The following is a 17,593-nucleotide window of genomic DNA, read 5'->3' as shown; positions in this document are numbered from 1 at the left end:
TGAAATCGAAGTTGTTGTGTTGGAATCAGGAAAAATGGGCAAGCGTAAGGATCTGAGTGACTTTGACAAGAGCCAAATTATGATTACTGGACGACTTGGTCAGAGCATCTCTAAAACGGCAGGTCTTGTGGGGTGTCCCGGTATGCTGTGGTTGGTATCTATCAATAGTGGTCCAAGGAAGGACAACCGGTGAATGGTGGGAGCACCTAAACTGTGCATGTGAGCATCAGAACTGGACCATGGAGCAATGGAAGAAGGTGACCTGGTCTGATGAATCATACTTTCTTTTAAATCACATCAAATGATTCTTTTAACATATGTAATTATATTCCACATGATTCCTTTATCACATGTAATTATATTCCATATGATTCCTTTATCACACGTAATTATATTCCACATGATTCCTTTATCACATGTAATTATATTCCATATGATTCCTTTATCACACGTAATTATATTCCACATGATTCCTTTATCACATGTAATTATATTCCACATGATTCCTTTATCACACGTAATTATATTCCACATGATTCCTTTATCACATGTAATTATATTCCACATGATTCATTTATCACATAATTATATTCCACTTGATTAGTTTATTATCACATGTAATTATATTCCACACGATTCATTTATATTCACATGTGATTTCCCTCCACGTGACTCATTCATTTTCATCTGTAATTATATTCCATTCTTTTTCACGTCTTCACGTTATTCACATGATATCATGCGTCAAATGTGCATCAAATGTCCAATTTCAGAGCACCACGTAGTGAAATGCACCTTCATAGGTTTTAATCACGTCATCACATTGCCAGTGAATCATTACGGAGGAGTCCATGATGAGCTGTTGATTTGGGTTGCTGTGAGATGCACTGAGCTCGTCTATCCGCTAGGATGCTCTCCAGCTCTTAGTGTGCAGAGTGCTGCATCTCCTCCTCCTTCCCATCCTCCTCCTCCTCCTCCGCCCTGACCAAACCTGCGCTCCGACACTCTCTCTCTCTCTCTCTCTCTCTCTCTCTCACACACACACACACAAACACACACACACAGCAGGGTGCTCGAGCAAGAGGAAGCATCTTTCCGGTGTTTTTATCTCTGTTTGGGGCTGCTACACCATTTTAGATGAGGATGCACTGGAATCACACACACTTCACCTGGTAAGCACAGCTTTATATGGTACTGTAATGATGCATGTGTACTCTATGTTCTCTAAACCTTATGCATGAGATTAATGAAAATCTACTGGTGGATCAAATCCAGAGGGTTAAATCCCAAAAGTCTACTTCCTTCCCACAAAAGTGCACTTCTTAGAAAGGGTTCTGCAGCCTGCGTAGTGCACTAGATGATCAAAAAAAGGAGCTATTTGGGATTGAACCACAATATCATGGCTTGTTCTGTATCGTTGTAGGCAATAAGGCCGGTAAATCATACCAAATATTGTCCCTGCATCATGTACATTTTTTATTTTAAGAGTGTTTTAGTTTACTGTCAGAAAAATTTGTGTGATTTGGGTTTAAATATGTTTTTTTTTTTATTTTAAAAATTCAAATCTAACACTGAGGACTAAGGAGAGAGACTGTTGCTTTACTGTGTATGGAAGTCCTGGGAATTTTATTTATAGATCTCAAACAACAAGGTTTTATAGTTAAAGGGGTGTCTGTCAGGGGGAAAAAATAAGAGCCACTATGAACCGGTAATTAACCAAAAAAAAAGCCTCTTGAGGAGCAATTTTTCTATAATCCAACTTGTGAAAACCATTTTGTAAAAAAAAATTAAAAATAAAATAATAATAATAATAATAAGTAGAAGAAGAAGAATATGTTTTCACATTTGATGAATGATGATATGATATGATCCAAGGTGAAAAATATGAGAAGGTGCATTTCTTACCCATGTGAATTCACGAGAATTCTCTAAGCGACGTTTCTAAGCTCGGCATGTGTAAATTTCACACGTGAATCCTGTGATTATTCACATGTGAAGTTCAGAAGACTTTTCTGTAAGTGAGGCATGATGGATTTTAGCTATGAACATAAAGTTTCTAATACTGCACAGTGTATAACAGTTACAATATGTAGCAATATGATCCGTATTTTGGACTTTAAGGTTTGTGGGGTTTTTATTATCACTCTCACCTCCTTTACTTCTTCAGATGAGGTTTGATTAGTTATAGCAGCATTACAGAACTCTCTGGAGTGCACATTTCCTCCATTTGTATGTATATGTACACACACACACACACACACACACACATATATATATATATATATATATATATATATATATATATATATATATATATATATATATATATATATATATATTTATACTTTATTATATATACTTTATTATATTTGCGATGTAAGTGAAAGAACGAAAGAGCTGTGGCTGTGGTTTAATTTAAATCATTTTTTAACTATACATTTTTTCCTGTATTTTTTAATTACAGTGCTGATACTTAAGGTTTCAGTATTGGTATCGTTATCAGAAGTAGTATCGTTCCACCTTTGGTGAAAACGTCTTGAATATAGTCAAATTTATCTAGCACGTCCCATGATGAAATTACAATAAACCAAATATAAGATTATTAAAACCTATTTCTAGACATTTGAGCTGATTTCAAGCTTTCATATTCTTTTGGGAGATTATTCTATTGCTTCTTTTTAGAAAGACATGCTTATAATTATGGACATTTCACACAGGAATCATATGTGAGTAATATACAAATATGTGAATTTTGCTCACATTTTTCACTGCACTTGTCCCACATTATTAATTGATCCTCCTCAGCCTGGATCATATTTGGCGAGCTGACACTCATCTGTAAGCCGCTCACACTACACCACAGGTGTCTCAGCTGGAGGTGGACATCCAGTAATGACCATGAGCAACTGTTTGTCTGGAATGAATGCGGTTGCGTTTTTATTCAATTCAGTTTTATTTGTATATAGCTTTTAACAATTGTCACAAAGCAGCTTTGCAGATATATATACATACGTATATACATATACATACATATACATACATATACATACATACATATATATATATATATATATATATATTATCCCTAATGAGCAAGCCAGAGGTGACAATGACAAGGAAAAACTCCATGGTTTTGTGGTATCAGCGTTCAAGTGGCCGAAAACACATAAAAGAGGGGTTCCAGTAAAGATGATGACTTGCATTATGGATATTATCATGATGTGTGGCACTGTTGGGCCTCCTGTTGAGATTTAATACCAAATGATGACCTGATTTACCTCATGCCCAGGAGGATTCTGGGATTGCTACTGTTATAGAATTGTCCTTTCTTGGTGGAAATAAATGGTCATTTCCTGAAAAGTCCCACTGATCTGTTCTAAACACTAAACCCAGAGCCAAAGCAGAACCCAGACCCCAGTTTCTACACGACATATTTTAAACATGTCATGTTTAATGGTTAATCCCATTATTTAAATCTGCATCAAATATGGAGCTCTCTCTTATCACTAACCTCCTTAAAGCTTGGCATTGCTTTATAAAGTGCAAAAAACCACCAGATTTAGTCATATTTCTGTGCACATGTGCATTAGCAGAGGTATGTGGAGGCTGCATGGTTACCATGGCATTTATTTGTGGTGATGTTCTGAATGCCGGATGTAGCTATTTATTCACAGATATTTTTGCCCAGTTATTATTTTCTCCCAGTGTTAGTCATGATTATATTTATACATATTTATATCACGGTGCAACTGAATTCTCAATCAGTGAGCACCAGTTCTGTGGGATTGTAACTCACTGATTGTAAGTACTCTTTACGACCGTGGTGAGCAGAAAAGTATCCCAGAACGCGCAAAACACTCAAACCTTGAGGCGGATGAGCTACAACAGCAGAAGAGGTTCCACTCCTCTCAGCCAAGAACAGGAATCTGAGGCTACAGTGGACACGGGATCAGTTGAAGATTGGAAAAAGACAAGGCAATGTTTTTCCCTGAAATTGAACTTCCAGTTTCGGTAATATTTGATGTGAATATTAACTAAAGCTCTTGACCTGTATCTCCACAATTTTATGCTTTGCACAGCTTCCACATGATTGACTGATTGGATAATTGTATGAATGATGAAACATCACCAAAAGCATATTAAAATGAACAGCTTATACTGTCTTATAAATGGACGAAGCCATTTGGTTTATGAGTTTTCATAGTAGATGTCTATAAAGATGAAATTAGTAACTCCAGGTAACTTTTCTAGGTAGCTCTCAAGACCACCCAGGACAAAATTAGCCCAACGGCGGGTAAAAATATTTGGGTCAGTGTTCTACTTTTCCAATGTAGTGCATATACATCACTGTATCTCATTCCTAGGACCCTTTAGACTATCAGTCAAATACACAGTGTTTGTTGTGTCTGGACCAGAGGTTCTCTCTTCCATGCAGGCAGAGAGTAAAATTTTTCCATCCACATTTCTGTTCATCTGAGAGGAAATCTTTATAGTATACAACCGTTCTTGGGCCTATAATTACATAGGCTGGTTCCACTCTGTGCATGTGTGTGTTCTCATACTCGCTATGGTAGAAAGCAATCTTGTGCTCCGTGACCCAGATTAGCGCCATTATGCATGTCATGCTGCTCATTATTAGCTTTTAGCAATGAGCGCTAATTGCACGCTGCTAGCGCACAAAGATAAAGTGTCTGGGAAGGAAAAAAGTCCTGGAAGAACACCCTGTCCTCGTTCTTCCCCCTCTTTTTCTCTTTTCTTTCCTCATCTTTCCTCTCTCTGGTCCGAAACAGGTCAGAAATAAGTGCATTAGCCTATCTGAGGCCAGCATGCTAACAACTTTTGGTTCCAGTGCATGCTCAGCTATGTCCATGTTCTCATCTTTTCCAGTTTTGCCATCACAATAGACTCATTGTAGCAGCAGAAAACAGACACATACATCTTTCATTAAAGGACATAATCACTTTGAAAAAATTTTTATTTTGTATCCCATGTGCCTCTAGAAAAGGACTCTTGTTTCTGCTACAGCTTAATATCTGACTGAAGTTACAGAGACATAGCAACTTAATCTGTCTAGTCCTGTTGAATAGCAGAGAAATTAAATTTCTCTTTAAAGTTGAGTGGTCCAGGAGTACCCACACGTGCAGAGGATGCCAGTTCCGCATGAAAGTTTCAACAAATAATAATTTAATTAAAGAATTCTTAAAACTCTTGGGGGCATGCTCTTATAGGAAAATAATCAGTGAAGGGGTGGTTTGATGAAGCCAGTTACTGTTCCCAGCCAACATTTTTATCCCAAAGTGTTTTATTCCTCTTATATCACACCAATTTGCCTATAATTACAATTTTTAAAAATATATTAATCCAGTGGTAAAAACTCTAAAATGCTAGAAACTGTGAAATCCAGTCAAAGTGTGTTGGTTTGTAACAGGATAATCTATCAGCTTTTGGAAAAGAATGATGTTAAAGATGTAATGCTGAAGAATCTCTCTTAATTAAGACCTTGTTCAGCTCTACACTCATTGCTGTGTGGTGATGCAGCTCGTATTCAAGCTGTCAGACACCACAATCTGGCCATTTGGATCACCGACTCGCTTTTATGCGATAGCGCTCTGCCAATTTGAAAGGCATCAGATTTTGGCAGTTACGTCTTTCAGATTTTTTATTTATTTATTTATTTTTTTTTGCAGACTAAAAGGATTTTGTTTACGATAGTTTGTTAATAGCGGAGCTGCTACTTGATTCATGCCAGCTTGGCACTTTCATTCAATGCCGAGTAGAAAGATTTACATGAAAGATTTATTCCTTTCTGCCAATGAAGTGCTGCTTGTGACTGGCCATTACTTCACAAAATATACAGACCATTTAATGCTAAATCCATTATTATTCCTCTGCTGGTTAGAACTGTCTAGTTTGTTTTATAGTTCTTGTTTTATAGCACAATACCTAAAATCTTTTTTTTTTTTTTTTTGTTTATACACAATATATCTATATAACTAGTGTATACATATATATCACATCCACCTCTGACATTACACCTCCACGCCTGCAGAGGGCCCCATCCCCAGAGTACTAACCATTTTCTCTACACTCAGCACAGCTTTCTTTTTAGAAAGCAAAGTCAAATAGTCAGATATCACAAAGTCTTGCCAAATACAAATTTGTGTAAATCCTGAGCCTTATATTTTGTGATTGCTATTTCTCTGTTTGACCCTCGCCTTGTTCTTGACCACTGTTTAGTTTACTGGTTTAAATACAAGTAATACAAGTAAAAGTAATAAAGTAATTTGTGATGTATTTTGTCAAGATATTGACATTATAATGTCATATTATCCAAACCTACAGATCCTTCTCTCATTCTTATCGCTCCTGTCCGTCCCTCTTTGTCTGGGTCCAACTTTTTATAGGATTAATGAAGACTGGGGTAAGGATTCAGTGCTAGTGGCAGCACTAGTTTGCATGCTGTGCATGAATTAAGCCGCCTTGCCTCAGGCTTTTGGGCTGTATAGCAGCGTGCATTTGAAATCAGTTTGCCCTAAATCCTTCTCTTTTATGCACTGTCCCTGAGCAGAGAGCCCATAATCCTTAATGAATCAATTAGTCTGAGAGTCAACGCCACGCCTCAGATGAGCATCTGGACCGACAGACGGAGGGGTTGCCATAGAGATGTACAGTGTGGTTAGGCTCTGATTACATTTGCACGGACGAGAACCAAGAACTAGGAGCCATAATTGAGGAAATTGGGGATGCAAACAACAGGCATGGGACAACGAACACATGCTTCTGCTCATATTCCGATCATAATAAGACAGCTTCTCATTTGAACGCTCTTGGCTTCCATGGGATCTGCTGATCTATAACAGGTTGTGTTATATGACTATGTCCTGCTCCCTCACCCTTGACCGTGAGAACTCTGAACGGTCCGTGTCTGTAAAGGTTGAAAATTAGCTGCCATTTGGAATGTGCTTTTCAAGAGGGAATTGGTACCCTGTGTACATATGTGTGCTCCTGGACCATTCAACTTTAAAGTGTCCATCATGTTGTGCCCTTGGAAATAAACGTTTTCAACACATGGCCACTTCGAAGTGCCCCATGTATGTGTCATTTCTTCAGATTGGACTGCAGCCAGAGACATTTACACTCATTCTCATTCCTTTAAAATCTTCAGTATAGTGCTATTTAAGCGTTAACTCTGGGTGACGTCATCCACGTACGATACTGTATGTCGTTCACAAGGGTGTTGCCGTCCTCTCGTGCCACCCGTGCCACTAATCAGGCTCTGTAAAGGGATAGAGAGTGGTGTAGCTCTGCTGGCTTTTAGGTGAACATGCTGGCAGAAAAGTATTCGATAAATCGCCACCCTGTACATATGATGACAGTGACACAGTAATATGCTTTAAATTCACATGTTTAAATCCACACTTATAATCTCAGTTTGTTATGAATGCCACTGATGTTCTGTTAATAACGACTGCTGGAATGTGATTTTCAGCCCATGTGTGGGTGTTCATTTGAAATATTGCAAGGAAGTGCTGCATGAAATCTAACAGGTAGTGTGTCTACCAAGGACTCGATGACATAATCATGGCAGCTTCTTGTCTGCAGTGGCTGGCGCTACATGCTTTGCTCTTTTTCAGTTAGGTCACTTGTGTTGAATCATTTATCTTCATGGCACGGTGGAGCCTTTGGGCAGCCACTGCCCCAGCTAGCCACAGCTTAGAGACGAGCAGAAGGGAACTTTCATCACTATGATCTCAGGTAAAATGTCGTCACCTTGTTGTTAATGGAGCTTGGTTGTATTTGCGCAGCTCCACATCATCATCATCAGTGCAGTGTCCTTGTTTCGTCCTTCTCTCTCCTTATGAACAGAGCAGAACAATAATCTGCAACCGCTCAGGGAGCAAATGAGACGTTAATGTGGACATAATCCCGATCTACAGCTCTAAGCTTCTAAAACGACATTACAGATTCATTAGTGGTCTATGTTGCAGCGCATCACATCGGCAGTTTAAGAAATCCATCTTGACAGAGAAAGATTGAATATTTTCCCAGTAAAAAGGAAACATGTGCTCTTAGGAAGCTTGATTGCGTACCGCAGGCGGTCCTACAGGCTCCCCTGGCGCCAGTAATGCTTATTGATTTTCAAATCAGGGCTGGTCTGCGAGAATGAATGCATAAATGCTTGAAATAGATTGCAATTTTGCTGATAAAGCTGGACACATTTCTTCACTGTTACCAGTCAGAAGCGTTATGGTAAAATATTACAGGAAGAATGAGCTGCGAGGTGCAGGCTGCAAGACAGCAACTCACAGCACGTTCATTAGTCCAGTAATCAGTACATAGGGGTCAAAATTCAGCAGGGAAAAACAGCAGGGTAATCCTTACGCAAAAGATCTGAGAGACAGTAAACACAAAGAGCAAGGAACACAGATGTGATGAAGAAATCCACAGATGTCAGGAAAATAAGTGAATTCGTTCCCTCTTCACTGTAGAGTGCACTATTTGGGGTATAGCCGAATGGTCTGTTGTCCGAATTATATTACATGGATAGTTCATTATATTAGTACCCATAATGCACCATAAATCCAGTGTATTTGTAGTGATGCATATTACAATGATTTCTTTTAGTATCGGAACAGCTTACATCATATATAAATGTCAATGCAAATGCCGATCAGTCGATTGCTTTACGACATTAATCACGTAGATTTATTTATTCATATTTTCACATAGGCTATCCATGAAACTAGGCTTAAGGGAAAAGTCTATCCTGAAACACATCAAATACTGTTATATTGAAATATTTGTGATTTGTTTAGTGATTCTGGTGCCAATTTTTTGGTTGGTGCTTCACATTATTCCTGTGAGAAGTTAGCAGTTGTCTGCTGTGCTAATGATACAACGGGAAATTGCCCAGTTACAGTGGTGTTTTCAGCAATCTCAGACATAATGGTTAACTGTCACATTTTGTTGTTGGCTCCCAAAACAAAAGAGCAAGAGCTTCTTTTGTCGCTGAGCATTTTCCGGTGATGTTCAGGGCCATATGAAAGAGAAATCCAACCTAGAAGTAGTAAAGACAACAAAGAGACTCAAAGCAGCGCAGCAATTTAGGCTGCTCTTTAGGCTTGGCTAGTTAACGATCTAAGAGATGAAGAGCATGACAGCGTTGATGATGGTTTGATATGAAAGTCATTCAGGGTCGATTTTTTTTCCTTTAACCATGCTAAATAAGATAACCAATCCAGCTATTTTCTTCTCCGTCACGACTGGCCTCGGTACAGTTATCATTATTCCAATCTGTTATGATATCGCAAAAGGTTTAGGGTCTGCATCAGTGTGGGCTTCACTAACGCACGCATAGAAGTATGCTCTTGTAAACCAAAATGAGAACTGTGACATCTTATAGCCTTGTCATCATGTGCAAATGAGGACCACAATTGCGCCATGGACAGGGACTTAAAACCGAGTGGTGAGGTAGAATATGCAGAGTGTGAAGAGTCCATTGGGACAGAAGTGAGGTGTGGCTAAGTTCCTTCCATCGCTTGCTTCCAGACACTCAAGCTTCATTAGCAAACTATCATGTTGTGTTCTGGCTCCGAGCGATGGAATCAAAGCTGTAAAAGTGTGTTTTATGTTCTATAAATCTGTTCTGTAATGGCTTTCTCTTTCTGTTAACCGCAGCAGCTCCAGAACAGAATGAAAACAGTTTTTCATGGCTGCCACTGCAGGCTAGTCATTACCGATCTTACTGTAGCCTAGAGGCAACGTGTGGTGTAATGGCCAGTCGTCGCTCCAGGAGTGTTGTGCTTTTTAGATGAGTGTGCAACATCTACTTCTTGATGTTTTGCATTATATATATATATATATATATGTGTATGTGTGTGTGTGTGTGTGTGTACGAATAGATAAGCCAGTGGCTATTTGGTGATGAACTTCCTCCTTCTCCCTGCATGGTTTCCATCTCAACAAGAACACCTGTTATACTCTTCACACACCGCAGGGATTGCTATTTTGCAGCTTAGAGGCTTATTAAAAGAGACAAAAAATACGAGTGATACATTTCTTAGCAATATTTCACTACTGACAATCAACCAAATCCTTGGAGTTGGAGTCAGCAAGCTGCTCTGAATCTTCACAGTGATGGACTCAAGTTGCTGCAAGACCTGAGCAAAGGGTTTTTTTTTACCTGCAGCATAGTCGGGTGACCTCATCACTTTGCGCTGCTAAATTTAGATTGTTCTAGTTATTTTTGCAATGTTTCCACACTTTGTTCTTTATGAGGATATTTAAGCTTGAGTGTGATTTTAGGGCAGTTATGGTTCTGGTGTCTCCCTGTACTGTACATTTTCCACAAGTGCACAAGTTCCACCTACTTTACTACAGTTACCTTATTAAAGGGGAATTTAAGTGTTACTGTAAAACAATGCTACTGTAATATAGTGGTGATTAGCACATGCAATAATTTTGACACCTCTGTCTGTATTGAAAAAACAGATTTAAAATATGTTTACATGAAACTTGCTTATAATTGAAACCTAAGGGCCCTTGTTGTTTTGGAGAATGATTTCATGAATTCTTCAGTTTAAATTTGTCAGATAATCTCTAAAATGTTATGATTTTTCTTCGGGACAAATATTTCTCAAAAAATGCTCTCCAAAAAAGTCTCAAGAATTCCCTCTCTTGGTGCGTGTCATGGTTTCCAGCACAGCGAAAGCTGTTTGCTTTTTTCCTTCTTCTTCATGTGCTTTTCTTTTGGTTCTGGTCCTGTCTCTGGCCCTGCCTTGTCATTGGTTGATTATCCTATTGTGTTCACCTGTTCTGTGTTTCACCTCGTTTAGTTTGGTTAAATGTTCCCTGTTGTTTCTACTCCTCGTTGCAAAGTCTTGCCAGTTGTACTGTGCAGTTCTGAACATGATTTCTGTGTGTTATTTTCTTACTCATGCCTGTATTATAGTTTTTGTTAATGGATATTTCTTGTGTGCTACTAGGGACTTCAAATTACTTTTTGGATTTGCCCTAATAAAGCAAACACTGTGTTTACAAAGGGAAGAATTTGTCACTGATCGGTTCTCACACCAGGCCCAAATTCTATCTGCTCAAAAAGCCCATATGTCAGCAAAAGGAACAATGAAAATGTGGTAAACAAATTTACAGTCATAAAATTGTTATAAAGTACTATACCTTCTACAGCATTCTCAAAGTGTCAGAAATGTGCTGTTAGTAAGAACAAACTAATATTCTACAAGACAAGGATAAAAAAATAACAATAATCTTGATTATTCGACCCATTATGATCTTTGAGGCTTGAGATCTCTTTCATATCTTTCAGACAAAAGCTGACCAAGTTTGGATAAATTCCTTTAATAAACTCTTCAGTATTGCTTTAGGTATTGCTTATGAATGTGTTATAAAGGCCCTATGTAAGCACCCTTTAAATAAATTGTTAGCAAAATGCTTAAGAAAATGAATAAAGGTTGAGACAGACATAACAGCTGTCATTTTGAATTTGTGTTACATAGTTACATATTTTAAGATGTTTCCTGTCTAAATTCAACCATTTAGAAGTCTATTATATGTGAGATTTAAGCTACAGATTCTGTAGGACACGGAGCATGTCCTGTGTTATAGCAGTAGAGTCACACTGAGTTATAGCAGTAGTTTGGACTCAACTTCGCAGTTCAGGGAAAAATCTGCCACTTTTGTTTCTCAGTCTCGGACTTGGATTGCATCAGCTGTTCCTGGTCTCAGATCATTACCCATTTGCAAACTTCTTTATCTTTTTTTGGAGAAGTTTTTTTTAGCCCTGACTGTAACAGTTCTGACTCCATGTGAGAGTTGGAACATTCAGCGATTACAGTTGCTCTGTGTGGGTTGTGAAGTTATGCATTAAATCCAGCACCTAGATTCGAGTTAAAAGATGCAGACAGGTGCCGGCCTTTGAGATCACAATGCAGTTGGCAGAGGGCACCTCCTCTTCCTCTTCCTCCTCCTCCTAGTTCCGACCCACGCTGCTTTCCTACTCAGAAATGTGGGTGTTGCCATGGTAACAGGAAACAGGGATGCCCGGAGTCATAGGCTTGTGGGAGGATTGGAAATGGTGAGATTGAGACGTAATCAGGACAGACAGAGATTGCGCTGAAGAGGGCTCCCCTCCTGCAGAATGCATCACACAGCTCGGAGTGTGTCTGGTGTGTGTGTCACATGTATGCCCATACTTGTCCATTTCCTACTTCAGTTCACCCCCTGCTGGCAAGCCACGAGTCCAGCATTGGAGTTATTTTTGTAGCAGCATCCAGGCAATGAGATTGCACTACAAAACGTGACAGTACATGTGATTTTCAGTACTGTTACGTACATGATCCTTCCTGATCAACGTGGTCTGTGAACACAAAATGAGACTACTTTCGTTTGAGGTTCTGTGATGGTGGAACTTTCATTTGACCTGAATCCGTCACAACGTTCAAATGTGGGCTGGAGTCTCAAAAAAAAAGGTCTTAACCCACTTTTACAACTGTATCTACTCAGCATCAGGCAAAACTCTCTGAGCCGGGGAATCTTAAAACATTTCAAGACTATTTTTACGTCATAGGTCTAATCTATGCGGTACTGTAGCAAAATATAGGACTTCTTCAGAGCACTTCTACTGGAAAGCTTTAAAAGCTCTTAGAGAATGTTAAGCACTATATTAATAACAGTAACCATAAGGCGAGGAAAAGAAATATTTATTAACAATTATTATAGATCACTTAAAAGTCCTTTTACAGAAGACATTAATTAAGGTAAGTAAGGAATAAAACACTTGGGGGTGTGCTGTTATAGGAAAATAATCAACAGCGGGGTGGTGTAACGTGACCCAGCACAAAGCAGAGTTACTCTTATCTGCCAGAGGTGATTATTTTCCTGTAACAGCACATCTGAGCAGTTTGCCAACCATTACTTTTTTTTTAAATTACAGACATGACACACTGTATTTTTTTTTATCTATTTATATTTACTTTTATCTAATATTTCTTATGTGATTGTAATAAAAAAATATACAGTTATTATAGCTGTATGTCAGACATTTTTGCTCATTTTGCTCAAGGTTGAATTGTCTAGTCCTTTTGGCAGACAATTTTGCTTCTTTCTAGAAATTAATGCTTGAAATGAGTAAAATGTCTAAATGTGTGATTAATAATTGCGTATTTGTTTTATTCTAATTCTATAATGAAAAAAATATTTGATTAATCTACCTATATTTAAGATTTCTTTTTTGAAGACACCATTTTTGTATCATATGAACTAACTGTAAAAATGTTTGTGTATTATGTAAGAAAAGTCATTTTTGTAATATAGACTCATTATTATTTCTCCCCATGCTCTGTTGTGTTGCAGATCTTCAGGAAATGCCCAAAGTGTCCCCACTGACTCCGTTTTAACCTCCTGACTCAAGTCTGAGAAGGTCATCACTGACGCTACCACATTAACACAGTGTTTGGATGCTGCTGGGTCTCAGAAGGCAGCAGCAGACACAAACACAGTCCATGCTGTCTCCCCGTGTCCTGCTGTCTCACAGTGCAAGTGTCATGACAGGATAACGGAGGCGTGGTCAGGGGTGGGAGTAGCTCTAGAGGGGTGTGGTCACTGGGAGAGTGGGCGGAGCTCCTGAAGGCACAGTTTAACAGCCGTAGATGATGACCAGCCTGTTTCGGCGCAGCACCAGCAGCAACGGCAGTCACGGCTCGAGGGCTAATGGTAATGGAGGATCTGAGCTCAATAACAGCAAGTCTTCTCGACAGGTGCTTATGAGTCTCATACTCCCAGCTGTTTCTGCTCTAACAATGTAATACCTCAAATTTCTAAAAAGAACCAAAAGAGCATGATTTGATGTAACAGTATATGTTTTTCTGTAGCACGTTCGACGGCTGGAGTTCAACCAGGCCATGGATGACTTCAAGACCATGTTTCCAAGCATGGACCATGAGGTGATCGAGTGTGTCCTGAGGGCCAATAACGGTGCTGTAGACTCCACCATCGACCAGCTCCTGCAGATGAGTTTAGATGGACAAGGCACGGATGACAGCTCTGACTCGGAGGACAGCATTCCCCCAGAGGTAAGAAGATGATGATGATGAGTCTCGCTAAAACAGTCTGCTTCTCCATGTTGATTAATTATAGAGACAACATACTGGCAAGTAATGATTGGCTATAGATTATATCCAGTTCTGTGCAAAAGTTAGCACACCCTTACTTCAAAAAAATAAATGAGCGCGTTTAAAGACGGTACTCCATTAATTCTAGCAAAAACTAGAGAAAAGGTATTCATTAAGTGAAGAAATAAAAAAAGACAAGGGGTGCAGTTCTACATAAATAATCACAGATTAGATGGTTACCGCCCCAAAGTTGATTATTTTCCTATAACAGCACGTCCTGAAGTTTTTAATTCCTCTTATACCACAGCAACTTGCCAACGATTACAATTTTTATTTATTAAAGCACAACACATCATATTTTCCATCTGTTAATAGCTATATTTAATGTTGTGGAACCTCCTCAAATCAAGTTATCAGTTCCAGCAGCTATAAGCAATCATTCCCTCACCAGCCTCTCTTTTTTCTTTCTCTTAGACAGCTTGTCATGTCATTGAGAAACCGCAAAATACAAACTCCTCTTTGCTTGGTGGAAAAGTTAAAGTTACAGTTTTAATTCTGACACTGGAGACTCCTTCCAAAAATGCTAAATAAACATCTCCTTGCAGGAAACATCACCATATCAACAACAACACACAGTCAGTTTATGTGGCACGTCCACCGTACAAGTCCCTGTCTGTTACTATACAAAAATGATATTATATTTAAACAAAGCTAAATGTGATTTGTCTGAAATATTGTCAGAGCTGCTGTTATAAGAACCTTCTGATCAATCCGATTCAAGAATTCACCCCGTCCACTTTGTGAATCAGCCAAACTGCTAATTAGGAAAGTAATATAAAAGACAGCTCCGAAAAAAGTTTTCACGTCTCCTGCTGTTTGTTGCCTGATCTCTGAGTCTCTCAGAGTATTACATGTATTTCATGTCATTTTTTATGTGTTTGTATAATGTTTTGTGAATATGTTGTGCAAAGTACAGCATCTTACATCACATTATTTTACATGTAAAGGTCTGACTATCACATTTTTTCTGTAAGGGACCTTTTACTAGCTTTGTTTTAGCCAACCTAATTACTGTGACATACGTACATTGTGGCCTGTGAAAAGGTGTTCAAGTATAATGCTAGAATATTTTTGCTTTTGTTCACCCCTGGTTAAATTTATTGGAACAAATTCCAGATTGTGAGAAGCTCTTGGAATTACAGCAGTTTCTGTAGAGAGAATCCAGAAATCTGTCTGAATATATAAGAACTTCAGTGCACTGACAGCATCCTTTCTCTGTCTGGCTATGCTCCTGATATTTTAAGTGAGATTAACTCAATAAAAAGATGAACGGACGGACGCACAGCACCCAGCAGCAGTTCTCCTCTGTGTCTCGGTATGCAGCTGTGGAGCCTCTGCCCTGAATAACTACCAGCCCTGATGCCTGGGGCAGGAGTGTGTGTATCATCGCAGAGAACTGCTTGACCCAGTTTGCTCAAGGTCCTGAAGAGCGCGCACGGAGCTTTGAAGACTCAAGACAAGATCCGTGCCCTTCTCAACCACGCTGATCTCTTTAAACATCATCAACTGGAGCAGACGAGCCCTCAGGAGCAGCTCTGATAAAATATCGAGCCGCACTTCAGTGATGTCCAGTGACCTGCCCGGTTTGATGGACTCAATGAAAATGCATGGACGATTATATAGACGTGGGAGCTTTTCATGCATTATATCAATATCAACTATCAATTCTTTTGGACGGCTTTTCACTGAGATCAAACAAAAGTCATAGATGCTGCACATTTTGATTTTCTGGACGTTATGCTTTAGGAGAGGAAGCCTCGGCACTGTTCAGCTTACAGATCTTTACATAGAGATGTAGAAGGAGAGCCAGTTTAGCTCAGAAGACCGCCTGTGTGAATATTTCATTATTAAAGAAAACAGACAACGGTTGTACAGATATAAAAGTTTTTATTGCAAAGCAAAAATAGACAAAATGTGTAGGTCAAGTACAAAAAAAAGCCCATACATTATTAATGACGGGGTAGTTACTACTACAGAGATGTTTATTTTCCTATAATAGCACATAATGATGTGTTTTATTCCTCTTATACCACAGCAACCTACCAAAGTATGTCACATCATACTTTTTATCCCTTTATAGTTATGTTCAATGTGGTGGAATGCCAAATTAAAAACCTGTTAAAAACACAAATCATAATCATTTCACCTACACTGCACTTCACTCAGCAGTCAGAAAAGTGTAACCCAGTCGACATGCACTATATTTATTTTTATTTGAATCTGCTTCATGTATTTCTTATTTCACTTTAAAGCAGCTTACAGTGTTTAGTCAAGATTCAATTGAAAATAGGAAGATAGTTTTTACAAGATCTAGAAAATGTTTTAAAAATTACAATAAAAAATTTAATAATAATAATAATAATAACCTAAATTTTAAAATCATATTTAAAATGTTATATTGTTTTATTATAAGCAAATGGTGATCATTTATTTTAGTATCTGTTATCACAATATAAAAGTATTTTCCCACAGAGAAGGAAGGAAAATGAAACATTCTGTATCAAAATATAACTTATTTTAATCCAGTCAGTGTTAAATAACAATATTTATTTACTCTTTAAGGGTTCTTTGGGTGTCCTTCTGGGGGAACCCTTAAAGGTACTAAAGTGCATTTCCCTGTAAAACCCTTTTTAGGAAGCTAAGACTCCCTTCATTACCCAGTGAACCCTGACAGAACCTTTGAAGAACCTTTTTTTATTAGAGAGAACCAATAATACCTTACGAAATAAAGCATAACAAATTCGTCCATCTTGCTTACGCTTTTTCTCTTCTGCAGATCTTGGAAAGGACGTTAGAGCCAGACAGCTCAGATGAAGAACCCCCACCTGTTTACTCTCCACCCTCCTACGAGATGCACATCTATGACAGGAAGCACCCGGCTGACGTACCATCATTCCCTCCTCCCAGGCAAGAACATGGAAAAGAGAAATGGGAAATCTGTGGTTGATTTGATGGCATGTAAACCTCCATGAATTTCATTTAGAATGCTTAAAGGTTATTCAGTTGTCCCTCTACAAGAAAAAGAAAGAAGCTTCTATGTAGAATCATACTACAGAATATTTCCCTGTGAGAAATAGCACCCTTAATAGAGCCCTTAATAAAGAACCCCTTTTCTAAGAGCGTATGATTAATCATTCGTTCATTTACCTTCACGAAGCACTTTATCTGCTCATTTCTCCACCTGCTGCCAGTCTCACGCCACTGCAACTCCTCAGCCTTGAGCATGTGTCACTGCTCACAAGATGCCATTCAACTCTGGACACGATATCACCTTAAATCACCCCAAAACCCAATCTTCACAAACACAACAAGCCTGGAAGAGCATGAGTACTCGATCATAACTGATCACCATGTCTTAAGGAGTGACCTTGATTTTTTTATTTTTTTTTCCCATGCCAGGTTTG

General features: G+C 38.6%; 1 protein-coding gene across 4 annotated transcripts in view; it reads left to right on the top strand.

The window, feature by feature from the left end:
- Window positions 1-999: 999 nt before the first annotated feature.
- Window positions 1,000-17,593, top strand: part of cuedc1a (CUE domain containing 1a) — a 25,883-nt gene continuing 9,289 nt past the window's right edge. For 2 of the 4 annotated variants that reach the window (XM_026943632.3, XM_026943631.3), the window contains exons 1-5: window positions 1,000-1,172; window positions 13,372-13,775; window positions 13,890-14,090; window positions 16,966-17,096; window positions 17,589-17,593. The exon at window positions 17,589-17,593 is cut by the window's right edge and continues 122 nt beyond it. In XM_026943632.3, coding sequence (XP_026799433.1) covers window positions 13,668-13,775; window positions 13,890-14,090; window positions 16,966-17,096; window positions 17,589-17,593 — 445 coding nt within the window. In that variant the 5' untranslated portion in view covers window positions 1,000-1,172; window positions 13,372-13,667. Of the gene's footprint in view, window positions 1,173-3,121; window positions 4,012-8,182; window positions 12,777-13,371; window positions 13,776-13,889; window positions 14,091-16,965; window positions 17,097-17,588 lie in introns of those variants that run through there. The other 2 variants (XM_053241547.1, XM_053241546.1) reach the window with 2 other exon arrangements.

Source organism: Pangasianodon hypophthalmus, chromosome 17 (genome assembly GCF_027358585.1).
Source record: "Pangasianodon hypophthalmus isolate fPanHyp1 chromosome 17, fPanHyp1.pri, whole genome shotgun sequence".
NCBI classification, from domain to species: Eukaryota; Metazoa; Chordata; class Actinopteri; order Siluriformes; family Pangasiidae; genus Pangasianodon; species Pangasianodon hypophthalmus.
This window is presented reverse-complemented; position numbering and strand designations above follow the sequence as displayed.